The sequence below is a fragment of the Equus caballus genome, chromosome 11 (assembly GCF_041296265.1).
Source record: "Equus caballus isolate H_3958 breed thoroughbred chromosome 11, TB-T2T, whole genome shotgun sequence".
NCBI lineage: Eukaryota > Metazoa > Chordata > Mammalia > Perissodactyla > Equidae > Equus > Equus caballus.
In genome coordinates, this window is record NC_091694.1 from 54355660 (window position 1) to 54378928 (window position 23269).

General features: G+C 40.9%; 1 protein-coding gene across 13 annotated transcripts in view; it reads left to right on the forward strand.

Moving 5' to 3' along the window:
- Positions 1-23269, forward strand: part of DNAH9 (dynein axonemal heavy chain 9) — a 319325-nt gene that overhangs the window by 169759 nt on the left and 126297 nt on the right. For 12 of the 13 annotated variants that reach the window (XR_011423085.1, XR_011423083.1, XR_011423082.1 and 9 more), the window contains 4 exons: positions 844-1005; positions 4378-4574; positions 12139-12301; positions 14095-14218. Coding sequence is in view for 8 of the 13 variants with exons in the window: in XM_070226565.1 (XP_070082666.1) it covers positions 844-1005; positions 4378-4574; positions 12139-12301; positions 14095-14218 (646 nt within the window). In the remaining 5 variants the exon portion in view is untranslated. Of the gene's footprint in view, positions 1-843; positions 1006-4377; positions 4575-12138; positions 12302-14094; positions 14219-23269 lie in introns of those variants that run through there. The other variant, XM_070226569.1, reaches the window with a different exon arrangement.

Below are 23269 nucleotides of genomic sequence, written 5' to 3' on the forward strand. Positions count from 1 at the left end.
ACTGAAATCTAAATTTTATGGAAAGTGGTGGTGAGATTGATCACGAGGAAACAGACTGGTAGGCATATGACAACCAGCCCTTTATGCCATGCTGATGAATCTGAGCATTATTCTGTCAGTCATAAGGAGCCATTAAATAACCCCTTTTCCTTTAAGGCAAGAAAGAAAGCAGTGAGGGCAAACAGAGATATAGATGTGTTTGAAGTTATAGAACTTGTTGAGGTTGTTAAGGGGTTCTAATCTTGGTGGTCTCCATTTTCAATAAAAAAGAAGGCTAAGACATTGACTTTGTAACAGAGAGAGGTAACAGAGAAATTTGGAAAGAATAGTAAATGTTTGGAATAATCTTATGGCATGTAAGAAGGAGAACCTACTAGAGATGAATAAATGGATTGCTGACCTGCAAAGGAAACTATAGTCCTTTGTCATCATTCTGATTTTACATAAGCAATTGTCTCCTAGACTAGTTTTCAAATGGCACTTGTGGAATTGAATACAGCAGAGAAGCCACCTCCGCCATCATCGTGGTGATTTAGAATGTAGAGGTTAAAATTCCAGGTTCTAAGTTCAGGCAGACCTTGTAGGTTTGAACTAAGGTTACTTAAGTGTATGACATTGGGCATGCTTCCAGTCTGTCTGAATCCCAATCTCCACATTATACAAAACGGATGCAGTAAAAATTACTTTGTAGGATCATCATGATGGTTAAATGAGCTCTGTCTGGCAAAACATGTAGTCCAGTGCCTGTCATATAACTGACTTCAGTGAACTGTAGCTGTTGTAGCTATAAGTTGTTATTCATGTATTTTAGTCTTTCTGTTTGCTTTTTGTCTGTTCTTAAAGGGCCTTCTCTTCTCCTCAGTGGAATGTGTAAAATCCCCACAGGACCTAGTAAAGCTCTATCTGCATGAATCAAATCGGGTTTATCGTGATAAGATGGTGGAAGAAAAGGACTTTGATCTTTTTGATAAAATCCAGACAGAAGTGGTGAAGAAAATATTTGATGTGAGTATTGCCCTGTGAATTTTTTTACTTTTGAAAAATAATGTTAATTATGCAGATGATTGCCCAAATGATAAAATCTAGCCCATAAATTAGAGAAAATCAGAGATTAGATAAGCAAAAAAATTCTATTATTTTCCCAAGGTAAAAATTGCTGGAGCAAGAAGAGACACAAATTATTGAAAGAATCTCAGTGTTGAGAAAGTCTATGGAGACCATCTGATCCAAATCCTCATCCTGTACTAACTCCTTTCTGTAGCATTTCCCAGATTGGTCATCCCAGTTGACACTCCAGCATCCTTGGAAATGCACAATCTCGTGTTTCCAAAGGAAACCATTTTGGAACTGCTAATGACTGGAAATTTAGAACAATTTTGAAATTTGGAACAATTTTAAAGACTGGAAATTTATTCTAATAATGACCTAAAATTTATTTCCCTGTCCACTAATCCTAGGTCTACATGACAACCCTTCAACTATCTTAAGACCATTTATCTTGTCCTTCCTGAGTCTTCTCTTCTCCAGGTCAGATAGCCTCTGTCCTCTTAGCCATTTCTGACATGGCTTGTTTTCAAAGCCAGAGAAATTTGACATCATCTTGGTTACTGTCCCATCAGTTCTCCCCTCTGAAATTGTGGTGCCCAACTTTCATCACACCATCTCAGTGGAGTGTGCCCAAAAGTAAGAGCATCATTCTGCTGTTCTCATATGCTATAGTTCTGTTACTGTGTTTCCCAAAACGTGTCCTGCTAAACAGTATTACTACAATATACTCTTTAGAAACAAGACATCTATGATAAAATAAGTTGAGAAAGTACTTCATATTATATTCCCCTCTCAGAAATTCACAGCGCATTTAGCATATTAAAGCCCTGAAAATCCTGAATAACCCTGATTCACATATCATTTCCCAAACATATTGGACCCTAATACTATTTTCCTTCCATAAAACCTATTAATAATTTGCAAAATGAGTGGTTCATGGAATATGCCTTGGGAAACACTGACACATTGACACAGCCTGAGATCATGTTACGTTCTTAGTGTCAAAATTACTACACAACTAACACTGAGCCTTCTGTTGATCAAAGCGCCATACTTTTCCACACATACTGCTATCTGTCATCTCTCGAACTTAGAAAGAATTAAATCTTGTATTTAAATGTACCTAGTTATCCCTATGTTCACCTTGTTAGGTTTAGCTTCATATTTTTTTCCTGGTGACACCCTGGGTCTACCTCTGAAGATATTTACAGTCCGTCCCAACCTACATGGCAGTCTTTTGAATGTTTGGACAGCATTTTAAGTAACTTATTTCAATCTGCTCTTTACTAGGCCAGACACCTTGAATTCCTCCACTTAACCCATCATTTTTATATAGCCTGATGTTCAGCACTCTCACATCTTAGATGCCCCTCTCTGAGCAATGTAGAGTTTGCCAACTTATGTATTCACTCTTAGTTCTGCAAATGAGCCTTAACTGTCTTCTTAGCTTGATCTGAGCTAGCACTTTAGAGTAAGAACACTCAGTCTTTGAAAGAGAGGTTCCTATGTGGGTCTGTAGACTAAGGACACATCCTTTTGATCATTGACCCAGATATAATTAGTACTGCCATTATCCTTCTCCCAAGAACGTTATGAAATGCCAACCTGAAGCACCTTTGGTTGTACCAAATCCTAATTAGTACCGGTATCAAAGAAAAATTGCCAAATTTCTACCTAGGAAGAGATACAGTCCTGTTTCACCATAAAAGCTTAAAGTTCTCTGATTCATGGCCCTTGTGTGAAATGGTGTCACTATTAAGAAATCTTTGGTTCAATGTGTGCATTGGTTTTCTCTCTCCCTTCTACACAGCATGGCTCTGATCATAAAATCGGCGACTTGTTTTGTTCATCAAAGAGTCTTTGTAGGCCAGGGTTTTCAGAACTGCGCTTCAGTTGTCCTCTGCTAGATCATTAGTGTAAACTGACTGACATCAGGATTGATTCCCAGTGTATTAGCCCGTTTTCAAACTGGGTGAAGGTACTCCCATATCATTTTCCATGTGTTTTCCTCAACTAGCAAGAACAGCTCTCCTGCATTTCGTTAACATCTTATCCCAATGACTGGCATTTATTGTTACTGTCTGGCAAAGCCAGAATAGTTCAGGGGTTTCCTATGGCCCTAAGCCATCTTCAAAATGTGATAACTCTTTGCCCTTTAACTCTTTCCCCTGCTTTCTGCCTATCACCGGGCAGCTGTCCTGGTTCCTCTGTAGTTGTCACTGTCATCCTCACTTTCCCTCCTATGGGCTTACAAGGCTAACCCTACAGTGACTAATGCCCTGGGCAATGCCCCCCCTGGTGAATAGCATGCTGTTTACCTCTTTCCCAGGTGGATCTCCCAGTCTGAACTTTAGAAGAAAAAGATGACAGAAGGGGACAATTGCTCATGCTGGTATAAATTCCTACTTATGTATTAGAAAACCTATTCTTTCTTGGACCTACTTCCTCTATAGCCTTTCTTTCTCTTGAAGTCTCAGGATTTGGGTTTTGATAAGTAAATAATTCCTTTCTGAATTAAAAAAATAAAGATAGCTGCCTCTTTGATACTTTGAGGATAGGTTGGTGGTGAAGAGACCTAGACTTCATATCTTTTAAGTTTATTGAGTCGTACTAGATATTTATTAAACATAGTAAGGTTTGCCCTGTGGGCAAGAGTTGACACACAATAAGCCCAAATCTTTATGGAAGTTTTATAAATAGAGGTTCTCCTGAAAATCTTTTAAGATTGTCAATGTTCCCATTAAACAAACCAGTCGCCTAAGGATGGATTATTTTTGATGTACCTAAGATGGTACATTTTTCAGAAGCCAAGCCCTCTCCGCTGAGGCTATGAAGTTGGGGCTGCCAACCTGTAGCATGTAATCCCACAGGAAACAGGAAAGGGTGTTTGATGGCACTGCTGTGGATTGAGGAACAAGACCTGTTGGCATGGCTATGGGAGAGATGAGGCCATTGAGCCATGATCCCCTTCACCCAACACTGGTGAAAGAGCCCCTGCTTTGGGAAATCCACCCTGGGTCCCCCTCCACTCCTCTGCTTGGACATGGGCTCTTATTGTGCACATGTGAAGGGTACCTCCCACCTTCCACTTCCCATCCTCAGCCCTCAAGGAATAAGAAACATCATCCATGACTTCATGGAGCAGGTAAATGAATGTTAAACATCCACTTTATAAGGGCTTCTCAAGAGGAAGGAAGTGTTGGAATCAGCACTGATACTTAGTTTTTAAGGAATGTGCCTAGAGAAAAGGTAAATCAGATGTCTCCACTCTGTGTGGAATCAGAATTGAGAGCCACTAAGGAGGGTCTTGTCCCTGTGTCTCATTGCCAGGATATTGAAGAGACTATGGAGCAGACCCGAAGCCTGAACATGTATTGCCACTTTGCAAATGGCATAGGGGAGCCCAAGTACATGCCTGTACAATCGTGGGAGCTTTTGACCCAGACTCTGCTGGAAGCCTTGGAGAACCACAATGAAGTGAACACAGTGATGGACTTGGTTCTCTTTGAGGATGCCATGCGCCATGTGTAAGTGTGCTTCTCTTGTTGCCCTTTCTCAGTTCCCTCCTCTTCCCAATGTCACGGATTTCATTTGGGCATTTGAGGACACTTTGATAAAACCAGGAAAGCAGCTACTTCTTCTGCCATGAAGGTCAAGATAGGAGCTGGTAGAGCAGCAGCTGCAGCTTCTGCCACTGGCCCTAGGGGGCAGCATAGTGCTGAACTGGGGCAGAAGTGGATTTACTTCCTTGTCTGCCTTTTACAATCCCCGGTCATGATCATGGTGATACGAAGGGAAAATTTGAGAGCCCAAAAGAGGCACCAGGACAACTCAGACCTGCATCTCCATCCCATACTAGTCCAAGGGCTAATATTAAAAAAATGAGATTGAAGGTTTTTGTTTAAGTGCACACATATTTAAAAAGGTAAATATCCTTTCAAGTGTTGTTGCTATGAAATGAATCATTGACAGTAGTCACCAAGCCTCCCAGATCATTTATACTCACACCAATGCTATCCCTATACTGCTCCTTACATTCCCCAATCTGGGTCCCATTTACCACCCCTCCCTGCCAGTCCAAATCCTTCCACCCTGCCTCCAGTATTTACAATCTTCAACAGCAAAATCTACTTCATCTTCAGCTTTTTTGAACTATCCCTTCACTGATAAATTCTAACTGAAATCTGGCTGGCTTTGAGTTGAAGAAAGCTGTTTTTTCTTCTCATTCTATGCACCCCAGAGCCCAGAGAGAGGTAAGCACCCTCCTCACCCCCAATGGCATATTTAAACCATTTCTCCTTTTATCCTTCACAAAGCCCAGTTCTTTTGAAGCACAAGTAATTGGACTTTCATACTCATTACCACTCCTTGTTACTGCCACCTGCTAACATCCAGTTACTCCTCATCCTTTACCAATGACCTTTGTGTTGGGACTATCCTTCTCTCCTCAGTCATACCTTTCTTCGTTCCCTGCATCTGGGTAACACCTAGTCTTTCTCTTCCTTGATCTCCTTAGCTCCAGTGATCTTTCTTCTATTCCACCTGAGCCATTTACGTGTTCTTATCCTAGAATTTCTATCATCAGCGATGAACCCACCTCCAAAATCTCTATTTCAAACATCCCACTCTCTGACTTGTACCTCCTACCCTTCCAGTCACCTGCTCTAGTTTTTATTCTGGCTACTCTTAAACTTCATCAAGACTTCATTTCATGGAGACAACTACTTTCTCAAACTCTTTCATCCCTCCACCTACCATGTCTTTACTTTCCTCAACCACCATAGACCCCATCATCCCAATATGCAAGCACCCCTAACTTTCCTGTCACTGTATCCCTGTGACAAAACTCCACTCTAGTTAAGACTACTGTCTTCTTATTCCACACCTGCCTGTAAGCATCTGAAGAAGAAAAATCCCCCACCACGTGACTTGGTTTGCTTCAGATTTTCAGCCACAAATATCAAATGGGCCCTCAACTTTGCTAGAAATCCTCCTCCACTACCCTGGGAAGTTTGCTCTCTTCCCTTCCTGTGATGGCTGCATCATACATTTTTCTTCTCTTCTCAAGTTTCTGAAGTCTCTTCCTTCTCTTTCTTTGTAGTTAATAAACACATCTCTTGTTTTGCTGAGATGAAAGTAACCAGAAGAGAATTCTCTTATCTCCCAGCCATCAAATCTAACAGCCTATCTGTAACCCACCTGCATCCCACCCACAAATCTGGCCTTCCCTACTATTTCAGTTAATGAGCTGTCCCTGTTCTTACCCAACACAATCCCTCCATGTGCACACTGGACCCCATCTCCTCTCACCTTCTCAGGGACTTTACTCCTTCCTGAAATTATCTCTTCTCTCCTTTCCTCTCCTCCCCTGCCCTCTTCTCTCTCTCTATTTTGCTCTCTTTTTTTCCTCTCTCTCTCTCCCTCTTCCTTCTTACCCCATCATCATTAATTCATTAATTTCTGGGTCGTAGGCATCACATACAAACACGCCATGCTAGCATTTATCAAAAAATAATAAACTATTCTTGACTCTTCTATCCCTTTCCATCTACTGCCCCTTTCTCTGCTGTGTTCACAGCAAAAGTCATTAAAACAGTTGTCTGTACTTGTCAAACGTTCTCACTTCTCATTCTCTCCTCAGTCCACTTACTATCACTTGAACAAAGAAGCTTTTATCCAAGTTGCCACGGACCTACCTCTTGCTAAAGTCAGTTGTCACTGCTGGGTCCTCACTTTATGCTACTTAAGTGCCCTGCTGCATTTGTCATGATTAACCACTCTATTTGTTTACATACATCCATCCAACACATATTTATTGATTAGACCATCTCACTATGAGTTCAAGGATCTTTTTTTATTCATTGCTAGATCCCCAGTACCTAGAACATAGCAAGTACTCAATAAAAATTCTTAGCATGTCATATGGGAATGAATGATGTAGAGAAAAACAGGAGGAAGGGGGATAGAGAGTGCTGGGGGTGATTTTAAGTAGGGCGATCAGAACGCCTCACGGAGAAGGCACCTGCTGGTACAACAGGTAAGAGCTGGTACCACAGGGCTGGTGCATAGTGCTTTGCGTACATCAATTCATTTAGTCTTCACAAAAACCCTGAAGAAAGTAAGGTCTACTATTATTCCTATTTTATTAATGTGGAAGCTGATACCCAGAGAGATGAAGGAAGTTGCCTATCATTACACACCCCAGAAATACAGCCATGAAGTCTGGCTCCAGTGTGTTTGCTCTCAACCATCACACTATGAAGCTCCTTCAGATGCTTCTTTGTCTCCCCCTGTTCCAGTGGAAGCTCCTTGAGCACATGGACTGTCTTGCTCGCCGTGGAATCCCCAGTACCTTGGACAGTATCTGGTGCATAGTAGGTGGTCAGTAAATAAGGGTTTTAAAAAGTCTGTTGACTAACCTTGTGAAGCCTCAGTGAGTATTTTCCCTCTTCTTTAAGAGCTACAGAAGCCTGTGTCATAGACTTGGAATTGAGGCAAATCTTTGTCCTTTAAGCGTGGATTTAATTTGGGAGAATAGCAAGTGATGGAGTCAATGTGGTTTCCAACATGGTCGATCAAACCGACTAATACTGTTTTTAGGAAAAAATAAAGCTATGAAAGTTACCTTTTCTTCTGAGGATCCTGAACAGACTCTGAAGATAGTTTCCAAAGAGAAGCCTGTGCTGCATTATCAGTGGCAAAATAACTGGAATAGTGAACTGCCCTGAGGGGGGCAATTCTGAAGAATAAAGTGTATTTGGATGTATAATTTCCTGTACGTTTGTTTAAAAATATCACTGTGCCAAGATTTCATCTTCACACTGTCCTCTCCTCCCCTCCCCTCCCTGGGGCTCCTCAACCCTCTTTGCTGCCTCTACCAGCCAGGTAGAGCAGAAGCTTCTTATACCAGAAAAAGGAATGCCAAGCAATACAGTGAGAAACCTGAGAATGTCAGAAGATCCTATGGCCTCGTATCACTCCATACCGTGCCCGAGGCCGAGGGTTTTAACTCGCCCCAGGAAGGTCCCACTTTCTGATACCCAAGGTGGGAGTAGGCCAGGGCAGAGAAGGACAGTGTGTATGCACTTTCCCAGGAGCCCACAGGGCCAGTCCAGGGGCCAATGTAAGGGACTTTATTTACAGGTGCAATGAAATTTGTGCTCATTTTGATTGTATTATCTGGCTATTTGTTCTCACAACTTGAGTTCTTAGCATTTTCTTCTGTTTGATTCTCCTACGCCTTTCCCAACCATCGCTGCTTTCCTTCCACTGCTTTTATGCTGAACCCAATAATGGAGCACGCTGTAGTGGTTACGCGCACAGGTTCTGGAGATAGAGCCGCACCCAAGTTCAAATCCTGGTTCTGCCACTAATAGGCTGTGGTGCTTTGCAAAGGATACTTAACATCCCCAAGCTTCAATTTCCTCCTCTGGGAAAGGAAGATAATAAGGTTGTCACTGTGTGAAGCGCTTTGCAGTCCGTTAATGTTAGAGGCTTGTTCTCTTGCTTAGCAGTACCATTTTGCTCTCTTACTGACTTTCTTCACCATTTCAGCAGATTCTTGTTCTTTTTCTTAAAGCTTTACACTAGATCTTTTTCCCCTGCTCTTGGCATAATCTTAATCTATCTTTTTATTTGTTTCCCCACTCCCATATATGTTTCTCTGCCTTCTCTTTTTTTCTCTGAGAATCACTACTTCATCATTAACCAAAAAAAATGTCCGACACACTTCTCTTGTGCCCCTTCTTTTGTGTATCCTATCACTTCTCCAGGGTGTGTGTGCATGTGTGTGTGTGTGTGTGTGTTCAGTCTTCAATAAGCCAGCCTCCTCCAGCTGTGCTGTGGTACACCTTCAGCTTTTGTTTTTAATCTCCCAGAAATTCAGTAATGGGCTTAACTTAGACTGCCTTGGTTTTCTGGCCCAGGAGCCCTTTAGAATATTGATCTTCTTTTTAAATTTTGTAATTTAAATGCAAAGTCCTTTGCCCTCGTCAGAGGTTGTTAATGAGTCCCCAGCTGGAGTCTAATGCTGACAGTTGCAGACGTAGCCATTCTTCTTTGGAAACTTCATCGCTAATGATGCATTTCCCATTTAGATATTGAATAGCATGGACCATGCAAAGCTGAGCTCAGGCCTTCCAGAATAGAGCTGGGTGTCAGGCGGCCCAGACAGCCCAGTTGGGCTTCTCCTGCATGCTTGCCTCTCTCCTCCATTAATCCATCCCTGCCCCCTCCTTTTAAGACCAAAACAGATGATTCCTTGCACTTAGCATAAAGAATGATTGCTTACAGCACCCCAAATGTGATGCCGAGTATAAGGAATGGGTTCTTCTGTTAATTTAAGAAAAATTTATTGAATATCTTCAGTGTGCTGGCACTGTGCAAGATGAGTATACACACTCTTCAGATGTCTAGAAACTATGTTTTAATAAGAGAGCTAGAGAAGTGTGAATCTGATACAAGACAGAGTATAAGCATCACAATCAAATAATTGTAAAGAGAAAAAGTAAAATCATAAAAGAACTACATATAGGTCACCAAATAACTCCTTAATATTTACAAAGATAAATTTTAACTACGTAAATTTAGTGACCCACAACTTTAAGTCCAAAAAGCTAAAAATTTCTATACATCTGAAACACATTAAAACTAAATGATAAAAGCAACAAATTAGGGGGATATTTTGAAACATACATAAAGGAGTCTTACAAATCTAGAAGAACACTTCAATTGAGAAGTAAGCAATGGGCATGACAAGGAAATCCACAAAAGAAAAAATATATAATGATTAATAAGAAAAATGTTCAATTGCCTAGAAATCAAAGAAATAAAATTTAAAACCATAATATTTTCAACCATTAAATTGGCAAAGAATTTTTAAAAATATATTAAGATCCCGTGTCAACAAGGGTGGGGGCCAGACTCTCCTAGCCGCTGGCGGTGGGCCTTGTTGACTCACCTACGTTTCTGCTGGGGTTTCCTTTCAAGTACCAAACACATCCCTTAGGAGAGAAGAGGCAAGAAGGACCTATAAACATTTAGTTTATTGATGGTAATTATGACCAAATCATCAGTATATGCAAGAAATTTGCAGTAATAAGAAAATTCGAACCACAGAAACTCTTGAACCCTTTAAACTCATACGTGCTCGTATTTTGTTGACGTGTCAAACCCCACCCACCAAAACTTCCCCAGCCCTTCCTCCAAATTGAGGTTAGCTACTTGCTCCTCCCATAATTACCATTACTTAATTTGAATATGGCATTTCTCTTTATAATATCGGTAACACAAGACAGGAACACAGGATTGTAGCCTGTGCAATTCAGTCTCGGATGTATCCTCTGCTCTCTTTGGTTGGACTTTACCTGAGCTCGTGTTCTACACATTCTTTGGATCCCAAGATCACCAACACCTGTTGTTTCTCCCTCCTTATCCCATCCATTTCTCCACAGTGGCTTGATCACTGTGTTATGTACCCCCAAATTCACTGACAACACATTCTAATTCAACTAATATAATCTAACATATTCTCATCCTACAATATAATAGATTCACTTTTTGATCAATTCTACCCAATAAGAGTACAAATTGGTGCCACCAATCTGGGGACTAATTTTTCAGTATGTATCAATAGCCGTAAAAATTGTCTTACTGTTTGACTCAGCAATTTAATTTTACTTCTAGGAACCTATCCTATGGATATAATTAGAGATATAAACTAAAAATATTTATATGGAATTATTTATGGCTAGAAAGTGTTGAGAACAACCTAAATATCCAACAGTAGGCTATTGCAGATGAGGAACTTACTTCTATACAATGGAATATCATTCCACCATTAAAGACATGGTTTAGCAGATTACTGAGTGGCATAGGGAAACAATCACAGTGTATTGCTACATGAAAAATGGTTTCAAAGCATAATGTTCAGTATACAAGGTGAACCCAATTTTGAAAATTTACAGGATAGAAATATATTGTTTTTAGATGTACTAAATGTATATACACATAAATATATACTTATCCAGACAGACACCAGAAAAAAGTCCAGGAAGACATATAATTAATGTCAGTAGCGTTTATTGCTAGATAGTAGAATTGGGTTTTTTTTCTGTATTTTATGCATTTCGTACAATGAATAGTCATTGTTTTTAGGATGAGAAAAGAAAAGGAAGTAGGAGTTATTTTTATAAAGAATGTAGGTACCTTACATAAGGTATATACATAGTGCTGATGGGAAGTCAGAAAAGATTGGCTGTGTATCCTGGAGGAGGGGCCGTGAACAGCTTGATGGAAGAGCAGCATTTGAGGAAGGCCTGGAGGGGCGGGAGGAGCGGGGTCCTCTGGAGGGCGTGGTCTAAGCCCAGGGCCCGGGAATCTTCCCCCATTTCTGGGGTGGGAGTGTGGGTATTGAGAGTGGTAAGTACAGCTGCAAAGGGAAGAATCCAGAAGCTAAGGAAGTGGGTGTCCTGTAGGTTGACACTAAGGATCCACAAATATTCATTACGAGGGCATCAACATCCAGGAAAGATAAAAGAGGAGAGACAAGAGCTGTGTCAGGGCTCTCTGCTATTCTGCTGACTCTAATTTTGCTACTTCTTTCCTGAGAACGAGCTGTTCTGTTCCTGCTTGTCCTCTAGCCTTGCCTGGATTTTTTTTTTCTAATTGTATGATTTCTACTTTTCTCTTTTTTCTGTCCCTTCCTCTTGCCTAAAACCACAAATATGTGAGGCAAAGTGAAGTGGGGAGATGCGGCAGAGTCAAGCTTGGCTGGGGAGGAGACAGAGGGTAGGCCCTGTGCCCTTCCCCTTGCCACCACACTCGTTCTCCAATCCTGCCTGGCTGCCGCGAGCTCTTCCTCCACTGCCGCCAATTCACCAGAGGCTTCGGCTTACAGCAAAGCAGCAGTGACTTCAATCTACTTGGGCAAGAAGCTGAGGCCAGGTTTGGGTACAATTTAATTCAAGTTTCCCACAGCTGAGCCCAAGATGTGCCTCCAAGGAGGGCGTTCGTTCTCACTTGAACCATTATGCATACTCCTCACAGAGGAAAGTCTGACCGAAGCCATGTGCTCCGCCTCCTTCTCTGTAGCTGCCGTATCAATCGCATCTTGGAGTCCCCGCGGGGAAACGCTTTGCTGGTTGGTGTAGGTGGGAGCGGCAAGCAGAGTCTGACAAGGCTGGCGGCTTTCATCAGCTCCATGGATGTATTCCAGATCACTCTGCGGAAGGGCTACCAGATCCCTGACTTCAAGGTAAGAAGGCTGGCGGCTGTGGGAAGAGACTCAGCCTCTCTCCAGCTACCCACAACTCCCTGTCACTCTTCATCAGCTCTTCAGTTCCCTTGCCCAAAACTTCCCCTTAATTGTCCCTCCATTTTCTTCTTAGATTCTGGGCTGGCAACATGAGGGGCTGTTTTCTCATTAGACTCAGGCTGAGGACAGGGTCCTTCCCAAGGTCTGCATTTGTGAGACGTCAGCTGCTTTAGTTACGTCTCTGGAGCCTCAGCTCTCACCCACATCGGAAGCACATCTATCTCCAATTCAGCACCCTCCTCTCCAGCAGCTCTAGTAAACTTAGGAGGAATTTGGGCAGTCTGCCCAAGTTTTATAAGGAATTCATATATTAAAAGATAATGCACATTCTGGAAAGTGGAGAAAGGCATTATATACACTTTCCAAAGGTCACTTTGTCCAACTTCCTCTCTTTTCTCCGTGGCCACGATAGAGGCATGGTAGGGAGTTATGATGTAGTTTCTGTCAGGAGGCTGCGCTTACTGTCTCTGAGAGAATTCCAGCCAGCACTGAGCCAGACGTACCCACCACCTTCCTAATCTCTCAGCCAGTGATGCTCACTGTTGCTCTGAAGCCACAGCTTAGCCTCTTGGTGATTGGCTGAATCCAAGGTCTTACATGAGGTTCACAGTCGGTCAATCTTTAGCATTTCCAAAAAAGGAGAAAACAAGATAGTGCAGATGAGAATTATGCATTTACAGAATGATCCAAGACAGTGGTTCTCGACCTTGGCTATATACTGGAAGCCCTTTCCAATATGCTGATGCCTGTATCCCACCCCCTAGAAATTCTGACTTAAAAGTCTAGGGAGTGGCCTGAGCATCAGGACATTTCAAAGCATCCCCCAGATGATTCTAATGAGAGTTGAAAAACATTGTCTTAGGTAATTCTGTAAATGCATAAGGTTGAGAACCATTGATCTCAAAGGAAGTTTATTAACTTTAAAAGGGAATTATCTGGACACGAAGGAAGCTCTGCTCTAAGGAAAAGCATGAGGCTGTTAGAGAATGAGCTTTGAGTGGTGCAAGAGAGAGAGAAGAGCAAGACTGAGGACTGATGGCTGAGCTCTGCAAAGGATACAACAAAAGAACCAAGACTGACTAAGCTGGAAAAATTCAGGGCTTGGCATCCTAGCCCAAAACTTCGTCCACTTGCAGTTTTGAATGGATGTAATTTCCTACCAGGTGATTGTACGCACACGTGTGTGTGTGTGTGTGTGTGTTTTCCCCAATGCATTTTTTTTCCAACACAAGTCTTTTGCTAGAGCTAGTCATAACAACACAAGACACTGCTGGCATAAGATGTATTCATCCCCTAGGCCGGTAGCTCCAAGTACATGACTCTTCTGTCAAGATTAAGAGCAATTGCTTGCCTCCTGGGGCAAGTCATTCACTTCTATGATGATATAGGTAGCACAGATAAACAGGAGACCACCTCTGTCCTTTGGAAAGCTATTACCTCTTTGCACAAAGCAGGAGTTCTAGAAGCTAATACAAGGGCCACAGTGGTTGTATGAATTAAAGATCATCACTATTTAATTTTACTTGCCCACCACTATTAAGATCGAAGCCTGAAGGAGGCATATTTTCCTGCCTGTCAGTGCAAGATAGCACTCTTCACTACCTCCTATTACTGTCTTGCTTTGTTTCCCATAGAAGTAGATAAGAAAATGGTCCCATTCCTAAGGAGTGTGTGAAGATCTCTTTCAAGAAGGCCCTCTTCTCAAAGATATCTAATATTGATTGTTTGTGCAGGTGGACCTGGCCAGCTTGTGCCTAAAAGCCGGGGTAAAGAACCTCAGCACAGTGTTTCTCATGACTGATGCCCAAGTGGCTGATGAAAAGTTCCTTGTGCTCATCAATGATCTCTTGGCATCTGGTAAGAGACTCTTTGCACTTGGATGTCTCTAATAGATTCCCCCTGGAGTCAGAGTCATTCCAAGATGGAGATTTGGTCCAAGGTCAGAAGAGCTAGGTCACAGAAATGAGGGTAAAAACTGATACAGTGGAGAACTGGTTCATCAAGGTCCTTCTTGGGTTGGTGCTGGGCTTGCTATCCTAGCTCTTTTGTTTTCCTTTCATTGCAAAACAGACAATAATCTTGAGGCTTTCTTAGTGGGACTAGATCTGATAATAGGAGCAAGAGCAGGTTAAGGACCTGCTGATCTTCTGAGCCCAGAGACAAGGGGCTGCTCCCTTCCCATAACCAAGATGGAGAGAAACTAGAATGTGTGCAGTATTTCAGGTAGGTTAGGTGTTAGCAGGAAGATACACACAGAGAACGTGCATACACAAAACTTACACAATAGGGAAAGTCTAGGTTGCCAATTTAATTGATGAAGGATTCAGAACTTTATGGAAGCAAAGTGGAAACAGGAACAGATGTAGAATACCTCCACATGGTTTTCCTTGGTTTCCAAGGAACTTTACAGGGGCTGTCCACTGCCCTGTGACACTCTCGGTGCAAGATAGGACTTCAATGGAAAGTTCAACTCTTCATGCTTTACTATCCTTATTTATTTAGGGATTCAGGACTTATGTCAACCATTCTAGAAAAAAGTTTTATATATATATAAACATACCCAAAATATATATAAATATATATACCCAAGAAGACAAGACAATATGGTACATAAATTGTGCATTTTCAAAAATGTGGGGTGTGTGTATCTATTTATATTTATATTAGTTAAAAAAAAGTTATGCTCTCCTGGCTCTTAAACCAAATTCAGCATCTGCAAAACCACCTTTTCATCTGGGTTAAAAAAATAGTCAGTGAACAGATGTTCCTGAACAAGATTTCTGCCTTCAGCTTTTCGTCATTTCAGAAAGCATAATTTTCCACCCCCTGGCTCCTTGACTAAACACCTTTTAGTTTGTAAAGTTCAAGGACCATGATCACCATATACTTCATAGTCTATTCCATGTCATATAAAATACATTTCAGGATGGCTCCTGCCGTGCAATCCCTAGGAACTTCACTGCTTTGGAATCATCTTCTGCTTCAAATTGTGTGCCCTGCTGCTCCAGGCCATTTTACTATCCCTTCCATGAAGAGCCACTGGTCCCTGGTCCAGATCATGCACTAGCAGGCTCTGTGAACAAACTTTGATTTGCTTCTGATGAAGACCAGAGTCCCAGGTTCCTTACTGTGCTGGCTTCAAGCATTAGACTAATCCCACACTCTCAATTTTTTCCCAACATGCCCTATTTAAGTTATCCAGGAGTTTGCCTATTAACTCTTATAGCTTTTCTCCTCCAATCCAATACATTTTTCCCCTCCTAAATACTGTCTTTTTAACAGCACACCACCTTCTACAACAGTATTTCACCTACAACATTGCCTCATCTTTTATTATTTTACTAAATAAGGAGAGAGTGGTCCAACCACCCTCCCACCCTGTAACTGTGCCCTAAAGTCTATTTCCTAAAACCATCAAAAAGGGTAAAATTGTGCTCCCAAAGACTTACAGCTTTGTAGATGCCAGGCATATTGCCAGCCTCATCCTGTATATCAATTGGCTCCAATCCAGCCAGGTCACCTTCTCCTAAAATAATGTCTGAGACACAGAAGATGTTATACTTTTACCAATTGAAGTTTTATTCCTCTATTAAGTATTTTAAATCTTTCATTTAGAAAACAATGTTTTTGAAGTTCAGATGAATTTCTGAAGCCCTGCCCAGTGAAAACTTAATGCAATCAATCTGCTCCAAAATCATGGAGTTTCAAGCTCATATTTCCCTTTTAAGCTTTTACATAAAAACAAGATTTACATGCACATGTTAAAATAGAGATACAATTATAAGTAATACTTTTCTAATTTTCCTCCCCTTTTTTCTCAACCATTTTGACAGGGAGAATATAGCATATCTTAGTTCTAATTTTCCCTGTCAAATAAATAATTTCTGTCTAGAGGTTAACTGACTGCCAGTCTAGGCAGAGCTACAGGGGTTCCTTAGAACCTTCCTTAGTTTTTCAATTTTATGGGGTTGTGCAATCACTCCATTCTTGGATAACACAGTAGAGGCTAGGAAACTGTACATCAGGCTATCTTGCCATCAGCTCACCCCTCTCTAGTTATCTACAAGTCCTGTTAGGTTGGAGATAAGGGTACAGTGAGTGAATTCCACTGATTCAACTCTCCCCCAAAAACATCTTCCTCAATGACCTAATGATCTCACACCATAGGTTATCTGGTTTCCCCCCACACTTCTTTAGTTCACTGTTTTATCCCTTGGATTCCTGACACCATTTCCAAAATCAAAACATGATGGTAATTCATCTCATAAATCCCACTTCTGACACCAACCAAATGTTTCTGAACCCATCATTATGCCAATTGCATTTCAGGTGGGTTACAGATTGATAGGAAGAAATCCTACACATGAAGTTGAAAAGTTAAATTCCCAGCTTAATTAGCAAAGATACATAATTGTATAGGAAGCAGAATCGCTACCGAGATCAGAGCAAATAAAGCATATCTTTGAGTCACTTCTCTTTGCTGCCAGTGTCCTTAATGGGGGGCCATGCAGCTGCCAGTGAAGCTATGCATGAAATGTTGGCCCTTGCTGTATCTGAAAAGTTCAATTCTTGCTTTCTCCTTATTGCCTGTGTAATAATTCCTGGAGAATGTACACTGGCCATTAAACCCAGGTATTTTTAAAATTCTTACAAAATTTGTTCTCTCTTGGTCCTTAAACCAAAATCAGCATCATCAAGGCCCCATCCTACTCTAGAGGGAGAAAATAGAATCATTCCGTGGCTTTCTGGTACTGGACACCTGTCTCCAGCTTTCCAGCATTCCAGAAAGCCCATTTTACTGCAGTCCCAGCTAAGAAGTCTGTGCCAGGTGTGGCGTCTCTTTCTCATCTAACTCTGCCAGATTTCATACTTCATTTTACTTTAAAATGTTCCTTTTGCTTTCTTTTTGGGATTTTCCTTTTGCTTCTCCCTTGCCCAGACCAGACCATTTTCCATCTGTTCATATATTTAAAACCTTATTAAACTCCCATGTTCCAGTCAGTAGGTGCTGTGCTCCAAAATGAGTATCACATAGCCTCTATGTAGTCTACTGGAATAGTTTATTGGGTCCCCTCTCTTGTAAAGTCATATGCCCCTCCAACTCTGCACCAGAGTATCCTTTATATATTTAGACCAAATCTCTTCTTGGTATATAGAACATTAAAAGATAACCTCATCTTCCAGTTGTTTTAGGCTTAGATCCAGGATTGACATGTGAGTGATCTGCACATATCACATGAGAATGTGGAGTCCAGAAATATTTGTAACCAGCCTGGATTGTTCTTCTCCCGTGAGCATCTGGAACTGGATTTCCTGATGGGACATCTATGCTTTACATATGCTGAGTTCTGGCTCAGTTTCCCTGAAAGGAAAAATGACAAAGTGTGGGGCAAAAGAGAACCTGTCATGCATGCACTAGATCTAAGCATACTTCGTGGTCTCAGTGGATCTGTTTGCTAGATGTGTTCTCAAACCACAGACAGTGGAAATTTAAACCAGCACCTCATTGGTTTTCCAACTGCCAAAAAGAAATGCCAAAAGGGTAATTCAAAAAGATGCTTAAGTAATCAGCCTTTTCTTTTCTTCATGTGGTACTAAATTCTCACACAAGTTGTTTGAGACTATGTCTCTTTACATTCTCCTACATTGCTAAGCTCTGCCTCACCACCTATTGCCAAGAGATAATCAATTGCCACCAATTTTACCCCTTAACCATTTCCAAATTCTTTATTATGGCTACCACTGATCTTTTCATCTTTTGCTTCAAAAAATGTAGATACTTCTTAACTCATCGCCCTACCTCCCAGGCAACTGCCCCTCTAATCCATTCTCCTCACTGCTTCCAAAAGAGTCTATCGAAACTATAATTTCTTCATTAGTTCTAACTGAGTGCAGGATAAAATCCTTTTGTACAGAAAAAAAGTGTCTTTGGCCTGCTTCCTTCCCTTTTTGCTAACCTCACTCCCCTCACTGTGATCTAGTAATTCCTAACTCCTTGAGATAACATGCTGTGCTGTTTCCTGACATCCTTACTTACTCATGGTTTCTTTTAAACCTCATGCTCTTCTCCTTCTTTGTCTAGATTAACTTTTACCCACATTAAAAGACTTATTTTGGGTGTTATGTCTCTAGGAAATCTTTATTGATCTACTGTCACCCCAAGGAATGAGAAACATCCCTTCATGTTTCTATAGCACTCAGTGGTTGCACACACCACCATTGTATTGAAACAACATCGTAAACTTAAGAAAGGCAGAGACTAAGTTGTCTGTTGTTGGTTAACTTTTTGTTATTAAGTAATCCAGAGGTGCAAAAAATAAGGGTTAAATACCTACCACCCAACTTATAAAACAAAACAATACTGATATAATTATAACCCTCTGGTAGAGACTGTGTTGTTTTCATCATTTATACTGTCAGCACTTAACGCATCTCCTGGCCCATAATTAGCATTCAGGAGGTATTCATTGAACTAACGGGCGTAATATCATGAGAATGATGTGCTATGTTGCATGTTAGGTATTGCTATTGGACATGAACTTTGAGGTTTCCTGCCGTGTGGAGAGAGGGGCAGGGGTACTGAGAAAGTCACCACACTCCCTTGTTTTTTCTCCCTTGAGACCAGGGAAATGTTTTTGAAAAATGTTAGACCTTGATGGGGTCAAAGCCCTTCAGCCCGTGTGAAGCTAGCTGGTTCATGGAAAATCTAACCCTTAGTTTTGCCCTTTTTATCACCAAACTCCAACTAACCAAACCATCTAAAACCATCAGGATCTCCTCCCCCAAAAGCAGCTGTAGCCTCTGAGAATCCCAGACTAACAGAGAAGATGATGACTAGTCTGAGGTACAAAATATTAGGACATGTTAATGGCCACATGAAGCCTGCAAGTGCTTGGAGGCAGAAATGGGGTTTCCCAGCTTTAGGCCTCAGGAAGAAACTTCAAATATTGAAGTAGCCTCTGCCTCTGTTCACATCACAAAATCCCCTCGGCAGTTCAGTCTCCTGCTTCCAGTGTGACTACCTGCATCACGCAGTAAGTGACAGGAAGATCATCATGAGAAATTGGGAGAACAAATCTGAAAATGCAAACTTTGCTCCCACTTCATTTGCTCCGCAAATGTTCCATCTGATGATCTTCCTCTGCTGAGTTCTTGGGACCTTGTGACAAACACCACCATCATAAGAATATGGAAAAAGTCTCTAAAATGTTCTGGAGACTTTCAACATCTTGGCGCTAAGGGTATCACGTAAACCACGGTCAGCAAACTTTTTCTATAAAGGGTCAGAAACTAAATATCTTCAACTTTGCAGACCATAGAGTTTCTGTCACGACTACTCAACTCTGTCATTGTAGGGTGAAAATAGCCAGACGATGCCTAAATGAATGAATGTGACCGTGGCCAATAAAAATTTATGTATGGACAATAATATTTCAACTTCATAATTTTCACGTGTCATTAAATATTATTATTTTAACTTTTTTCAACCATTAAAAGTTGTGAAAACCATGCTTAGCTTGCAGGCTACACAAAAAGAGGCAGCCAGATTTAGCCTGTCGACCAGTTCGCCTCCTCAATATCCAGCTTTTCTACGCAGAACACTGAAAGGACATAAATCCTACATATCTCAAACAAGAAAAAGGTGACTTTATTATTACAGATAATGAAACCAAAGGAAATCAAAGTTCTCACTTCGGGGCTCTAAGATATTACTAGATTAGGAAGTGCTGATTATCAGAGAGGCGAAGGAGAAAGGAACACAGACCACTAGAGGCAGTCAACCCCTTAAGCTGGACGAGTATGGCTCATACCAATTCTATTGGAGTGTTTCTCTTTTTAAGATTGCCCTGAACTCCTTAACTCCCAACACATGCTAAATACCATTTCATTGTCCTAGCAGTCTTCTCTGATCCCTATTTTTTATCGAATGAAGCTGAAATGGGTTATTCCATTAATAAGACCTTGCTTTTGCCAAGTTATAGCACAGGATATTTTATATGCATGCTATGAAGTATCTTAATGAATGGAAATTAAATCAAGTTTGCCCAATTAAAGGAAAAAAGTAAATGATCATTTTCATGATAATCTCTTTTTTTGTTTTGACCTTTTAAATGAGTAACTCTAATTAGTATAAAACTCTTCATAAACTCTTGGCTGGATTAGTGTTGTCAAACTATGAAGGCCAGAATTTGTTGGAAATTTGGCATGGTTTCCTCCAGATACAGTAGTTCTAGGAAGTGTGGCGATTTCAGTAACAAATAGAATCATAATTCCCATCACTGTGATTAGTTACAGACCATTTGCCAAACCACCCATCTGTGAGGACCTCACCCAAGTCCGCAAAAAAGTAGCATGGGTAGGGGGGGCCCATGGCTTCTTCCATCTTGAACATTTCTATGACATGTTGGTTACGGAGGAAGGAAGAAGCATGTGGGTGCAGAGAACTTTGCTGGGGAGCTTGTATGTGATTCCAGGTCCACACAGCTTCAATAGCTACCTCAAGCCTTGTTCTGGAAATATGAGGGAGCTTTTCTGATACCCATAGAATATCCTGGGGTGAACCACATTCACTTTACATCATATCCAATGTTTTCAAGATTTTAACTCTACCCATGCTTCCTTCATGCTTACCTCCCTCAATCTCATCTCTCTCATTGAGAAAACTTGTGTCGTTAGTATTAGCCTCACAACTACATTTCTACCTCCCAGTCTGTCTCCATTTCTTTAAGTCAGCTCCTTTCCTCTCGCATTACCATCCCTCCTTTACAAGGCCAACTCTTCCAGCCAAGCTAGAAGCCCACTCCCTGGTTCCTAATTCAGTATTTTTGCTCTTGTCCATCTCTTCTTTCCCTTTCTGATTCTCCCTCACAGTTTTCACATTCTCACCACCTACATTACTTCTTCCCCTTTATGTTTTTCTATATTTCTTTCCAAAATATTTTGGATATGCAGAAAGCAATAAAAGAAACACCCATGCAATTATGAACAATGTTGCCAAATAGAAATTTCTGGTGTGCATGTGCAAGAGTTTCTTTACAATTTTTAACATAGATTACTAAACTGTCTGGTATGTGCATTTCAACTTTATTAAAAAGTGCCAAGTTGCTCTCCAGAGTACTTGTACAAATTCACTCTCTATGTGATTACCTGTTTCCTCATAATCTCACCAACACTTGGTTTATCTGACATATTAACTTTCTTTTTTGAGGAATATTAGCCCTGAGCTAACATCCACCACCAATCCTCCTCTTTTTTTTTTTTTTTTTTTTTGCTGAGGAAGATCAGCCCTGAGCTAAAATCTATGCCCATCTTCCTCCACTTTATATGTGGGATGCCTCCCACAGCATGGCTTGATAAGCAGTGCATAGGTCTGTGCCCAGGATCCAAACTGGTGAACCCCAGGCTGCTGAAGTGGGGCTCATGAACTTAACCACTACACCACCAGGCCAGCCCCTGACATATTGACTTTTGCCAATGAGCATGAAATGGAATCTCATTGTTTCCCTTTCCCTTATTACTTGTGACATTGGAGCATCTTTTCAAAAGTGTATGAGCTATTCATCTTCTGTTAGTTGCCTATTTTTTTAATTTTATTTTTTTATTGCAGTAACATTAGTTTATAACATTATATAAATTTCAGGTATGCATCATTGTATTTTGATTTCTGTGTAGATTACATCATGTTTACCAGCCAAAGACCAATTACAATCCATCACCACACACATGTGCCTATTCACTCCTTTTGTCCTCCTCCCTCCCCTCTTCCCCTCTGGTAAACCACCGATTCAATCTCTGTCTCTATGTGATTGTTTGTTGTTGTCTTAATCTTCTGCTTATGAGTGAGATCATACAGTATTTGACTTTCTCCCTCTGACTTATTTTGCTTGGCATAGTACCCTCAACGTCCATCCGTGTTGTCACAAACGGCCGGATTTCATTGTTTCTTATGGCTGAGAAGTATTCCATTATGCATATATACCACATCTTCTTTATCCATTCGTCCCTTGCTGGGCACCTAGGTTGCTTCCAAGTCTCACCTATTGTGAATAATGCTGCAATGAACATAGGGGTACATGTATCTTCATGCATTCGTGTTCTCATGTTCTTTGGATAAATACCCAGCAGTGGAATAGCTGGGTCATATGGTAGCTCTACTCTAAATTTTTGAGGAAACTCCATACTGTTTTCCATAGTGGCTGCACCAGTTTGCACTCCCACCAGCAGTGTATGAGAGTTCCCTTCTCTCCACATCCTCTCCAACACTTGTTATTTCCTGTTTTGTTAATCATACCCATTCTGATGGGCATGAGGAGATATCTCATTGTAGTTTTGATTTGCAGTTCCCTGATAATTAGTAATACTAAACATCTTTTCATGTGCCTGTTGGCCATCTGTGTATCTTTTTGGAGAAATGTCTGTTCAGATCTTTTGCCCATTTTTTAATTGGGTTGTTAGTTTTTTTGTTGTTGAGATGTATGAGTTCTTTATATATTTTGGATATTAACCACTTATCAGATACATGGTTTGCAAATATATTTTCTCATGGTTACGTTGTCTTTTCATCTTATTGGTGGTTTCCTTTGCTGTACAGAGGCTTTTTAGTTTGATGTAGTCCCATTTGTTTATTTTTTCTGTTGTTTGCCTTGCCCAGTCAGACGTGGTACTTGAAAATATGCCACTAAGACTGATGTCAAAGAGTATACTGCTATGTTTTCTTATGGAAGTTTCATGGTTTCAGATGTTACATTCAAGTCTTTAATCCATTTTGAGTTAATTTTTGTGTATAGTGTAAGATAATGGTCTACTTTCATTCTTTTGCATGTGGCTGTCCAATTTTCCCAAAACTATTTATTGAAGAGACTTTCCTTTCTCCATTGTATGCTCTTGGCTCCCTTGTCGAAAATTAGT